Source organism: Hydra viridissima, unplaced genomic scaffold (assembly GCF_058129835.1).
Source record: "Hydra viridissima isolate aposymbiotic clone 2 unplaced genomic scaffold, HvirCarnegie_v1 scaffold_9, whole genome shotgun sequence".
NCBI classification, from domain to species: domain Eukaryota; kingdom Metazoa; phylum Cnidaria; class Hydrozoa; order Anthoathecata; family Hydridae; genus Hydra; species Hydra viridissima.
Window position 1 is genome coordinate 15,542,022 of NW_028324308.1, and position 12,406 is coordinate 15,554,427.

Below are 12,406 nucleotides of genomic sequence, written 5' to 3' on the forward strand. Positions count from 1 at the left end.
TAAAGAAAAAAACCCTTTATCAAGAAAACACTAAGAAAAGCTAATTGAAGCAACTATATTAAGATTTTAACAACACTCAAAAAAACTACAAAATGAAGCCACTTACATGACTCAGTGCATGTGTTATGTTCGTAGTACGCTAAACTTCCTTCAGGTAAACAGTCATATTGCACGTTAGAATAAAGTATCTTACTGCGGCAATCACGAAACCGCTTTCGAACACCGATAGATCCAGTCAGCAAAGAACTGCAAGGAGTCCACAAATACCATGACAGCCATTAACCTGTGGCTGTTAAACAAAGAATGGAAGCGCTCAACAAATAAATATGTTAATGCAACTATATAAAATAATTTTCAACTATAAAAAATTACTTTCGTAAATGTGCTACCGTCAGTTTTTGAGTATCTTACAATTACAATAACTACTCTATAACAGAAACAGGTTTCACTTACGAGTACAGATTCTTCGAAGAATCACATCATATTGAGGTGCAGCACTAATATCAAGAAAAGAACTGACAGTAATATTGGAAAACCATTCCCCACCATTTATGACATACTTGGACATTCTAGTAACGTCTGTTCCATTTACATCAGGACCTGCTGCAGCAATGAACAACAATGCTTCTTTTTTCACCAAGTACTCACTTTCCAACTTCACATTTAAATCAAGTTCAACACTTTCGTGACTGTAGGTCAGGAACATAACAATGGGCTTCACATTCATTCTCTTACAACCCTGGTAGGCCTCTCTTGCTTTTAAAAGAGCAGCATTAATTGCCGCTTTGCCATTTTGCCTTGGCAAGGTGTCGATAAAACCATAGAACTGTTCTTTTGTAGTAATATTGCCGCATGGTGAAACTATGTTAGCAGCACTACCAAAATTTACTACAGCCACTTGAACATTTTCATGAGTACCGAGCTCTGACTGGGCAATGAAGTCTTTAACAAACATCTTTTCAGCAGCCCAATTATTATCAAGAAAACTTAATGGGATGAGCGATGAAGAATCTAGCACCACGATAAACGAGATATTATAGGCAGAACATGATGTGGCTAAAAAAGAGAAAACTCATCCTGAAAACCGCTCCTAGCTTTATTGTTTAAAAAAGCGTCTTCAGAATCACTCAGCTTTTGATTGCAACTTTCAGGTAAATGTAATCTAATCATAAAAACTTCCTATTCACTTGTCTCATTGTTTGCTACTATGTTTAATTACTGTAATTAACAATTTGCTACTTAGTTAACTTACTGATGTGATTGGCGAAAAAACCAAACAGAAATTCAATTTGCATAAAACCTAAATTCTAAACGTTGACAGTTCGCACAACACCATTCTTGCAAAGACACATGCTATTATTGCGTTGTTTGGGTATTCCATATCAAAATATAATACACAGAAAAATATAGCAAGTTTATGTTAGCTTATAAGTAAATTAGTTCACCTCTAACACATGAATCCGTGTTGCAGGGTTCATACATAATCATTTCATCTTTTACGCATTTGTATGCAGAAACAGAACTATTCAAGCAATATGCTCGAGTTCGAAAACGCACCGGGTTTACAACTGATACCTTGCATGTTGCCGAACAACTACTCCAGCTTCCCCATTCACTCAGTTTGGTTTCTACCAAAATAAATTCCAAACTGGCAGTTGTTTAGAAACACAAACTTCAAAAGTAAAACTAAGGTTTTAAATTAATCATACAAATAAACGCAAACCTGGACACGCAAACTGGTTACATGGTCTAGTATTGACAACTTCAACGTTTTGACAAAGACTTGCAGGATAACAGCTTCTAGTTCTGAACTGAGTCGGACTTCCTTCATTGCAAGATTTTGAACAATCGCTAAAGGTTGACCACTGAGTGACATTTGCTGAAATAGAACAACAAAATTAGTTATCCTAACATTATTTCCAACAAAAATAGATACTGCGTTTCATATTCACACACAAACGCTCAACAAGGAACTTATTTGTATGCATACATACATACATACATACATACATACATACATACATACATACATACATACATACATACATACATACATACATACATACATACATACATACATACATACATACATACATACATACATACATACATACATACATACATACTTACATACATACATATATACATGCATGCATGCATGCATGCATTCATACATACATACATACATACATACATACATACATACATACATACATACATACATACATACATACATACATACATACATACATACATACATACATACATACATACATACATACATACATACATACATACATACATACATACATACATACATACTTACATACATACATACTTACATACATACATACATACATACATACATACATACATACATACATACATACATACATACATACATACATACATACATGCATGCATACATACATACATACATACATACATACATACATACATACATACATACATACATACATACATACATACATACATACATACATACATACATACATACATACATACATACATACTTACATACATACATATATACATGCATGCATGCATGCATGCATTCATACATACATACATACATACATACATACATACATACATACATACATACATACATACATACATACATACATACATACATACATACATATATACATGCATGCATGCGTGCATGCATTCTTACATACATACATACATACACCGAGAGATAAACTTGCTTGCTGAAAAGCCCTGCATCACATTGGAGGTTTTACCGAGATGCAAATCGATAATTTGCTTCTTTTTTGTTAAACAGATAATAAATAAAGTCTACCCCAGAGAAATGCACCGATAATGCATTTTTAACAATCCTGGCGCCAATGCTGTAAACATAAAAAACGAAGTTTTTTCCGTAAAACACGAAGTTTTTAGCATAAAAAGCGAAGAAAAAAAAAAGTCCATGGCTATAAACATTCAAAAAATTCTGTTTTTAAGATTAAAACTTCGCTGTTAAATCCAATGCTATAAAAGAACAAGGGAATCGCTTTTTCAGATAAAAAATGCCTTTTATCGAAAAAAAACTCCAGATTAATTTTTGATCTCTATTTTAGAACTTTTCTTCATGATTTTTAGCGGCCAATGTTGGAACAACGTTAGCGCTTCAAAATCATGGAACATTCTTTGTTTGTGTTTTTATGTAGATATTTTATAGATAAAACTGATAGGGATTATGGTAACTCCATAATAAACTAGTTACTTAAAATCTGCATTTAATCGATTATTCAGTTCCTTGTTGTGTTTCGTTAAAAATGCATACATGTATTTAACATTCCATGCTTATTTTATAGACTTTCGACAGTAATTTTGGTTAAACAAATTTTTCATAATGTTTGATTAAAGAAAAGCATAAATAGTCGACAAATATGCCATAAAATACACAAATACACAACAAAATAAAATGCTGTCTAAAGTACTTAAAATGTTACGAGGTTCTTCTTAGGAAGTACCTCGTAACATTTGATTTAATTAGCAAACTATTTAAATAAAAATATGTATAATTACACTAATATATATATATATATATATATATATATATATATATATATATATATATATATATATACATATATATATATATATATATATATATTTACAAATGTTATAGTATAAGTATGTAATATATAGTATATATTAACATAATATAAGTATGTAATCAATCAATCATATATACAAATAGTTATAAACTAATGTGAAGTAAACTGCTAATAGTGCTAATGATATATAACAAGGATTATAATAATGGCAATTTAATCATATTTAAAAACAGTAGCAACAGCAGAGATATATTACATTATTTAAAGTTAACATTGATAACATGATATAATGTATAGTATATATCAATTTTATAAATATGTAATATATATATATATATATATATATATATATATATATATATATATATATATATATATATATATACATATATATATATATTACATATTGTATGTATATATATATATATATACATACACACATATATAGTTAAATATTTTGTATATATATTCAATATATACAAACATATATATATATATATATATATATATATATATATATATATATATATATATATATATATATATATATATATATATATATATATATATATATATATATATATATATATATATATATATTTAAAGGTCCTGCAGGGAGACAAATCACAGAATTAGATAATGTTGTTTTAGACATTGCTGACAGGAAGTCAATAAATGTATCTGGAATCGATGTTCCCGATTTTAATCTCTTTATGTACAACATATGGTGCAAACTTCGAAATCTAAGTCTTCATCCGAAAATATTAAATCCAAGTTCCTACTTTAATTTTACACAGTTTTTTTAAACACCAAGTACAATAATGTAAAAATATTTATAAAAATAGAATAGACTGCACAGCCTACTTAATAATTTATAAAATTTATTAAGTAGGCCTACTTAATAAAAATTTCAAAAAATTGTTGTTTTCAATGACATATTTCGAATAAAAAAAGCCTTGAATTTTAGTGACGTTTTATGCTTTATAACAATGGCCGAAAAAACACAAACAACGATAAATTCTTCGAGTTTTCGCTTTTTTTTTTTGTAAAAATAATTTACTTAAAAAATTGCGTTTTTACGAAAGATTTTTTTTCTCGAAAAAAACTTGGAAATATTAACTTTTTCTTATTCAGTTTAAAAGAGAATCCACCTTTAACAGTTGGAATAACAAAAACCAGCTTTGTGGATTTCTATTGTGGCTAAACAAGACAACATCCGCATTGCACGAGCCCTTTAAAATGAGTATGAACCCTCTGAGTCTGTATGAATAAAAAATTGCGCCTATGCACCGTTAAAGAAGGACATGACGGTCTAGAGAAACTCATAACTAATCTCGAAGAGTTGTGCTAGGAATTAAATGTTAAGGAAAAAGCAAAGTTTTATTTATTCATTAAAGGCGTGAATCCTAACTTTAAACGAAGACTTCGATTAAGTTAACCGGCTACTTACGCAAAAGCAGTCAGGATAGTAAGAGTTAACAACTCTGTTATCAACGACGATGAAGAAAGATTAGTTTACATTGTACTGTAAACAATGGCCAAACTGCAAGCTTAAGCCCACTAAGACAATCACGTTAAAGCTTGCTGAAAAGGATTTGCTAAAAATGAAAATGATGCTTCTTCACTGAACACTTGAAACACGACAGCTGCCTTTTTAGCCACTGCCTAATCGGCAGTTGTAGTGCTTGCAGACTAAAAGAGTGACTTTAGCAACTATAAGTTCAAACATTCATGCATACATACGAAATCACATCAAAAGGTTCAAATATTTTGATGGTAGTTGCTGAACAATCAATCAAATCTAACTTTTAATGTAGCTGTTGAAATAAAAATTTAATTTCTTTAAATACTCAACCTCCTAATAGCTAACCGTTGTGCAGAGCAACCTTCGATGATTTAAGTCTTAAGTAATTGCTTTTCTTAACTTTCATGTTCGAGTGGTACAACAAATAGATTGTAGTTAGAGGAAACTTTTTATGAAGCCAAAATATTTAGCAATCTCTTTGAGCCTTTTTTGTAGATGGAGGATCTTACAATGATGATATTAAAGCTGATCAGTATGCGTTACATATCTTAATATGCAACAAGTCAAAGGGATTAAAACAACGTTGATTGTAGGTTATATAGCAGCTTTTTAAACCACATTTTCACTGATGAAATTGTAAATTTTTCCGCTTGCCTTCGATATTTTGAATGGGTATCATTATTAAAGCTTGCTTAAAAGATCAGCTTATAGTTAGAAATTTCATCGTCATAACAAAAAAAGAATTTATTTTGAATATGATATTTAGCTATAACAGATTTTGATGACTATATGATTTTGTTTATAGATTTAGTTTTTGTTTTTGTTTGTAGATTTTGTTAACTTTACGTTTTTGTGCATTATTTGAAGTCCTAACCTTTAAATGCTTTTTAAATAAGAAGTAAGGCACTGCAATGAACAGAATTCTCGCAATCTTTTCGAAATGACTTCAAGTAGTTTTTGGAGGTACGGAAGGTTGTAGAACACTAAAACAACTTCTCGGCAAAATTTGTCTGCGCCAACTATTAAAGTCATTAATAATGAAAAGAGTTATAGAGTAATCATTCGACATTTTTTTAAAACATCAAGAATTTATCATTAATATGTAAAGATGTTCTTAAACTTTAATTTTTCTTTAATAAAAAAGTGTCTTTTTCTGGACAACACTGTTAAAACTCTTACGCATTACTGAATTTATATTTTTACTGAATTTTACTGAACTTATATTTTGCAAAGAATAAATTTTAAAGTTTTGTCATCAATTAGTTAGCAAAATGTCAAAAAACGCTTGTTACACAATTATATTTTGCCACGTTTAATATCTTAATGACAGAAATTACCAATTCTAAGACCCTGCTCAAATTTTAATAAGGTTTTTTTTTTGTTTTCCAGTTAAATCTTGCTCCGACTTAAACATCAGTTTTATTATGGTACAAAAACAAAAACAACCAAATCGTTGTAAAATATGTATGAAGGCTTTTCCAAACAAACAACAATGAATAATTTAACCTTACAATCAATGATGTGAATTCACCTTTTTTAGTTAATAGACCGTGATAAAAATGGAGAAAGAAAAAAATAAACAAAAAAAGTTTGAGACAGTATTCATTGAAGCCACAACTGTTGCAAGAAAAAGAGTTGTTAGCTTCCACTTAACTTACTTGTGCATAGAACATCTACTCCGCATTCACGTGTCTCTGAGTACAGACCATTGCATGGACCCATTACATTGTTGCATCTTCTAAATCGAGATGTTGTGGCAGGGTTTTGGTCAAACCAACAACTTGCAGAGCATAAACTCCAAGAACTCCAATCATAAAAAGCACCTTTACAGTAAACAAAACATATTGTACATTTTTCATCAATAGAGCCACAAATATTGATAGAACATCATATTACTAGGTCTTCTGTAACACTTGTTATTGCTATTGCTTATAAAATTATTGTTAATACTTTCACAATTGCTATATAACTTTCTTGATTACTAAAAGTAAAATATTGAATGATCAATGCTCTAGCTTAAGCGCAATCACTTTTAAAAAAGCGATGTTAAGTTTTAAAAAAGTATCAAATGTTGAAAGCTTACTGCATTCCAAGTTACAAGTTCTCACTTCAAATTTTGCTAAGTTTCTATCTGTTGCGCAGTCTTCTTGGTTTTTAGAGCTACTAGGATTATAACATGAACGCTCTCGAACCTGATAACCAGTAGCACCACAAGTAACAGAACATTTACCCCAAGAAGACCATTCGGTCCATTGTCCTTTGGCTGTAAAAACATTTAAAATTCAACTGAAAAGGAAATAAGCTACATTCTGACACACAAAATCACCTTCCTGCCTGTCCTTTAAGATCAAAAACACAAAGAGCTAGAAGATTCCAAACTTGCCCTTGCAACCTATCTTTTACTTCTTTTGTTCTCATGCATACAAACCCAAAGGGTTGTTCTTAATTTACCATGTTCTTACCGTGCTTTTTTTTCTTTCTTACCAAAATCTATTTTCTGTAAATAAAGGGGTGCTTTAAAATTCTATAAATGAAGGGTAGCAGGGATCCCTAACATTGAATAAAAACGACTAAAAGCAAATGTTTCAATAAGAAAAATGAAAACCACTTTCATTTAAAATTAGAATTATTATTAGCAAATAGTATTAGTGAGCAGACATCTGCTTCGTTTCAAATTGGCGTTAGACAAGCATTCACGGGATAAAGTCAGTAGTTAAACTTTTACGTCTTAAGTTACACTCATGGCATGCAAGTCATCAATGCCATGCATATCACAGATTTCATCCATTTCATGCACATTATACATATCAAGCACATTATGCATGTTATTTCTGTCATGCACATAATTCATGCCGTTTATGGCATGAACATCTGGTATGTGAAGCATGCCATGCATGCTCTGTATCTAATGCATATCATGTAAGTCATGGATATTGTGCATGTCATGTAAGTCACGCAAGTTTTTTTCATAAAACTAAAGCTATGCATATTATGTATTACATGAATGTCAAGATCGCCATGTATGTTATAAATTCAATGAACATCATGCAAATCTTGGATTTCATGCACGTTGCAAAATTTGCGAATGTCATTTACATGCAGATTACTTATGTCATGCACATCATGCATGCCATGTATCTTATACGACATCTATGTGCATCATGCATGTTGTATTCAATATTCAAGGATCCCATGCATGCGACTTATGCAATGAAATTACATAAATGACTTGTATGGCTTGCATGTCATGCACGCCATCTACCTATTGAATGTCAAGCATGTTATAGACGTCTTATATGCCACACATGTAATTTACGTCGCACTTGCTACTATGGTGTGTATATTTACAGATAAAAATATGAACTTACTTTCACAGACTTTTCCAAGTATTGCTGGATTTTCAGGAGTCAGAGTCAAAAGGTCCCAATAGCTCTTTGCAAATTTGGTGGAGAAGTACTCGCTTCCATTTAACATGTATCTTGACATTCTCATAACATCCGAAGCATTTACACCAGAGCCTACTGCACCTATAAACAACAAAGCTTCACTCTTCACCAGTTCCTCCATTCCCAATCGTACATTTAAGTCAATATTTCTGCTCTCTTTGCTGCTGGTGAGAAAAACAACGACTGGCAAATTGTTTAAACGCTTGCATCCCAGGTAGGCAACTCTGGCCTTCTCAAGTGCACCATTCAGTTCTGCTCCACCGTTTTTCTTTGACAAATTATCAATCAAAGCAAAGAACTGAGCTTTTGTAGTAAGATTGCCACAAGGAGAAGTAACTTCAGCATCAGCACCAAAGGCTACCGCAGCGACTTGGATGTTTTCATTTTCACCAAGATCAGATTTTCGAATGAACTCTTTTACAAAATCTTTCTCTTGACGCCACTGATTATCCACTGTACTAGACCTAACTTCAGACGATGAATCCAGTACCATAATAAAGCTGATGTTTAAGTCGGAGCAAGATTTAACTGGAAAACAAAAAAAAAACCTTATTAAAATTTGAGTTTGATTAAATCACACTGTTAGAAAGTAAACTTGCTGTCCTAAGGTCCTTCTTCAGCTTTACTGCTAATAGGGAGAGTTTTTAAATAAAAATCTGGGATAACTTGTTTTCTTGAGAAAAGGAAGTGTCGTGTGCAGCCTTGTCTTTATTTTATACAAGGCTACTCTCTATTTAATACCCAAACTCCTCAGCCTTAAATGTCCCAAACAGCCAAATGGTATAATTAATGTAAACCAATCTGTATCAAGGAAACAGGATTAAATTAAACTTAAAACAATAAAACAACAACAACCGTTTAAATTATTTAGCTATACCATTTAACTGCTCATCAAAAAACAAATGATCACAAGCTTATTATGGACAAACAAAAAGTTAAACAGTAACAAAATCATTAAAGAAACAAACAAACAAATCATTTCTTGTACTGCGTTAATTTTATAAGATACCTATAGAGCAAGGTTTCACAATGCATGGTCCAAAGTTAACCATGTTGTTGATACTGCAATCTAAAGAGCCATTGCTAAGACAATAATCACGCGTTCTAAAATGTACAGGAGTTGATTTTGATGTCTTACAAGATGTTGAGCAGCTGCTCCATGAACCCCAATCACTAAGCCTATATTCTAAATTTAAAAAGTTTCTGATGATCATTTTCAAAATTACCTAAGCAAATTTAAAAAGCTCGCCAAAGACTTAGACAATGGAAACGATGACTACCTACCTGGACACAAAAACTCTCTATTGCAAGGAATAGTTTCAACAATATTGATGCTTTCACAAAGAACAGGAGGAGAGCAAGTTCGAGTTCGTTTACGGATAGGATCAAGTTGATTGCAAGTTTCAGAGCATTCACTGAAAGAAGACCATTGCGAAAGTTGCACTAAAAAGAATTCATTTTACCGTAAATAAAGCTACTTCATATAAAAAAAACTAATCTTCCATGAAAAGTAAAATAGTGCTTGGTCAAAATAGTTAGTTTAATACATCATTTCATACCAATTTTCTAGAATATCTTAGGTCCATAACAATATTTTTAAGAAAAAATATTTCCTTTTTAAATGGAATATAATGATTCCTTAAATGCTTCTCAGTGATGGGTTGCAAAGCAAGATTTAAGAAAAAAATAGACATTGAGAAAGCAAATAAACCATCCGTATATAAATCCTCTTCTGAATAGCTTCTTTTCATAAAACAGAAGTAAAAACAAAATGACTTACTCGGACATGGTAAATCTGCGTTACATTCTTGCTCTTCACTGCTCAAACCAATACAGGTAAAAACACGACAGTTGCAAGATCTTGTGCGATAAGTTTTTGGAGAAGTACCATTATTATTGCAACTAGCAGAACAAGGAGACCAATTACTCCACTCATTATATCCACCTAAAGAAAAAAACCCTTTATCAAGAAAACACTAAGAAAAGCTAATTGAAGCAACTATATTAAGATTTTAACAACACTCAAAAAAACTACAAAATGAAGCCACTTACATGACTCAGTGCATGTGTTATGTTCGTAGTACGCTAAACTTCCTTCAGGTAAACAGTCATATTGCACGTTAGAATAAAGTATCTTACTGCGGCAATCACGAAACCGCTTTCGAACACCGATAGATCCAGTCAGCAAAGAACTGCAAGGAGTCCACAAATACCATGACAGCCATTAACCTGTGGCTGTTAAACAAAGAATGGAAGCGCTCAACAAATAAATATGTTAATGCAACTATATAAAATAATTTTCAACTATAAAAAATTACTTTCGTAAATGTGCTACCGTCAGTTTTTGAGTATCTTACAATTACAATAACTACTCTATAACAGAAACAGGTTTCACTTACGAGTACAGATTCTTCGAAGAATCACATCATATTGAGGTGCAGCACTAATATCAAGAAAAGAACTGACAGTAATATTGGAAAACCATTCCCCACCATTTATGACATACTTGGACATTCTAGTAACGTCTGTTCCATTTACATCAGGACCTGCTGCAGCAATGAACAACAATGCTTCTTTTTTCACCAAGTACTCACTTTCCAACTTCACATTTAAATCAAGTTCAACACTTTCGTGACTGTAGGTCAGGAACATAACAATGGGCTTCACATTCATTCTCTTACAACCCTGGTAGGCCTCTCTTGCTTTTAAAAGAGCAGCATTAATTGCCGCTTTGCCATTTTGCCTTGGCAAGGTGTCGATAAAACCATAGAACTGTTCTTTTGTAGTAATATTGCCGCATGGTGAAACTATGTTAGCAGCACTACCAAAATTTACTACAGCCACTTGAACATTTTCATGAGTACCGAGCTCTGACTGGGCAATGAAGTCTTTAACAAACATCTTTTCAGCAGCCCAATTATTATCAAGAAAACTTAATGGGATGAGCGATGAAGAATCTAGCACCACGATAAACGAGATATTATAGGCAGAACATGATGTGGCTAAAAAAGAGAAAACTCATCCTGAAAACCGCTCCTAGCTTTATTGTTTAAAAAAGCGTCTTCAGAATCACTCAGCTTTTGATTGCAACTTTCAGGTAAATGTAATCTAATCATAAAAACTTCCTATTCACTTGTCTCATTGTTTGCTACTATGTTTAATTACTGTAATTAACAATTTGCTACTTAGTTAACTTACTGATGTGATTGGCGAAAAAACCAAACAGAAATTCAATTTGCATAAAACCTAAATTCTAAACGTTGACAGTTCGCACAACACCATTCTTGCAAAGACACATGCTATTATTGCGTTGTTTGGGTATTCCATATCAAAATATAATACACAGAAAAATATAGCAAGTTTATGTTAGCTTATAAGTAAATTAGTTCACCTCTAACACATGAATCCGTGTTGCAGGGTTCATACATAATCATTTCATCTTTTACGCATTTGTATGCAGAAACAGAACTATTCAAGCAATATGCTCGAGTTCGAAAACGCACCGGGTTTACAACTGATACCTTGCATGTTGCCGAACAACTACTCCAGCTTCCCCATTCACTCAGTTTGGTTTCTACCAAAATAAATTCCAAACTGGCAGTTGTTTAGAAACACAAACTTCAAAAGTAAAACTAAGGTTTTAAATTAATCATACAAATAAACGCAAACCTGGACACGCAAACTGGTTACATGGTCTAGTATTGACAACTTCAACGTTTTGACAAAGACTTGCAGGATAACAGCTTCTAGTTCTGAACTGAGTCGGACTTCCTTCATTGCAAGATTTTGAACAATCGCTAAAGGTTGACCACTGAGTGACATTTGCTGAAATAGAACAACAAAATTAG

The 12,406-nt window shown here is 32.0% G+C and overlaps 2 protein-coding genes and 1 long non-coding RNA gene across 6 annotated transcripts in view; all 3 read right to left on the reverse strand.

Moving 5' to 3' along the window:
* LOC149884256 (uncharacterized) overlaps positions 1 to 278 on the reverse strand; it is a gene marked incomplete at its 5' end in the record, with an annotated part of 50,485 nt that extends 50,207 nt beyond the window's left edge. Inside the window, one exon of the mRNA XM_090098729.1 lies at positions 107 to 278. Within this exon, the coding sequence (XP_089954855.1) occupies positions 107 to 278 (172 nt within the window). The remainder of the gene's footprint in view (positions 1 to 106) is intronic.
* The window catches only part of LOC149884250 (uncharacterized), a 124,810-nt gene that overhangs the window by 100,820 nt on the left and 11,584 nt on the right, over positions 1 to 12,406 (reverse strand). The window contains exon 2 of the long non-coding RNA XR_016456048.1: positions 2,175 to 2,735. This is a non-coding gene — a long non-coding RNA (uncharacterized LOC149884250). The remainder of the gene's footprint in view (positions 1 to 2,174; positions 2,736 to 12,406) is intronic.
* LOC149884259 (semaphorin-5B-like) overlaps positions 153 to 12,406 on the reverse strand; it is a 61,692-nt gene continuing 49,438 nt past the window's right edge. For 2 of the 4 annotated variants that reach the window (XM_090099182.1, XM_090099180.1), the window contains exons 8-12: positions 12,228 to 12,383; positions 11,950 to 12,132; positions 10,958 to 11,560; positions 10,611 to 10,793; positions 10,345 to 10,503 (exon numbers count right to left, since the gene is read on the reverse strand). In XM_090099182.1, the coding sequence (XP_089955308.1) occupies positions 10,783 to 10,793; positions 10,958 to 11,560; positions 11,950 to 12,132; positions 12,228 to 12,383 (953 nt within the window). In that variant the 3' untranslated portion in view covers positions 10,345 to 10,503; positions 10,611 to 10,782. Of the gene's footprint in view, positions 290 to 453; positions 1,057 to 1,445; positions 1,629 to 1,723; positions 1,880 to 6,770; positions 6,936 to 7,195; positions 7,376 to 8,480; positions 9,087 to 9,567; positions 9,745 to 9,842; positions 10,002 to 10,338; positions 10,504 to 10,610; positions 10,794 to 10,957; positions 11,561 to 11,949; positions 12,133 to 12,227; positions 12,384 to 12,406 lie in introns of those variants that run through there. The other 2 variants (XM_090099183.1, XM_090099184.1) reach the window with 2 other exon arrangements.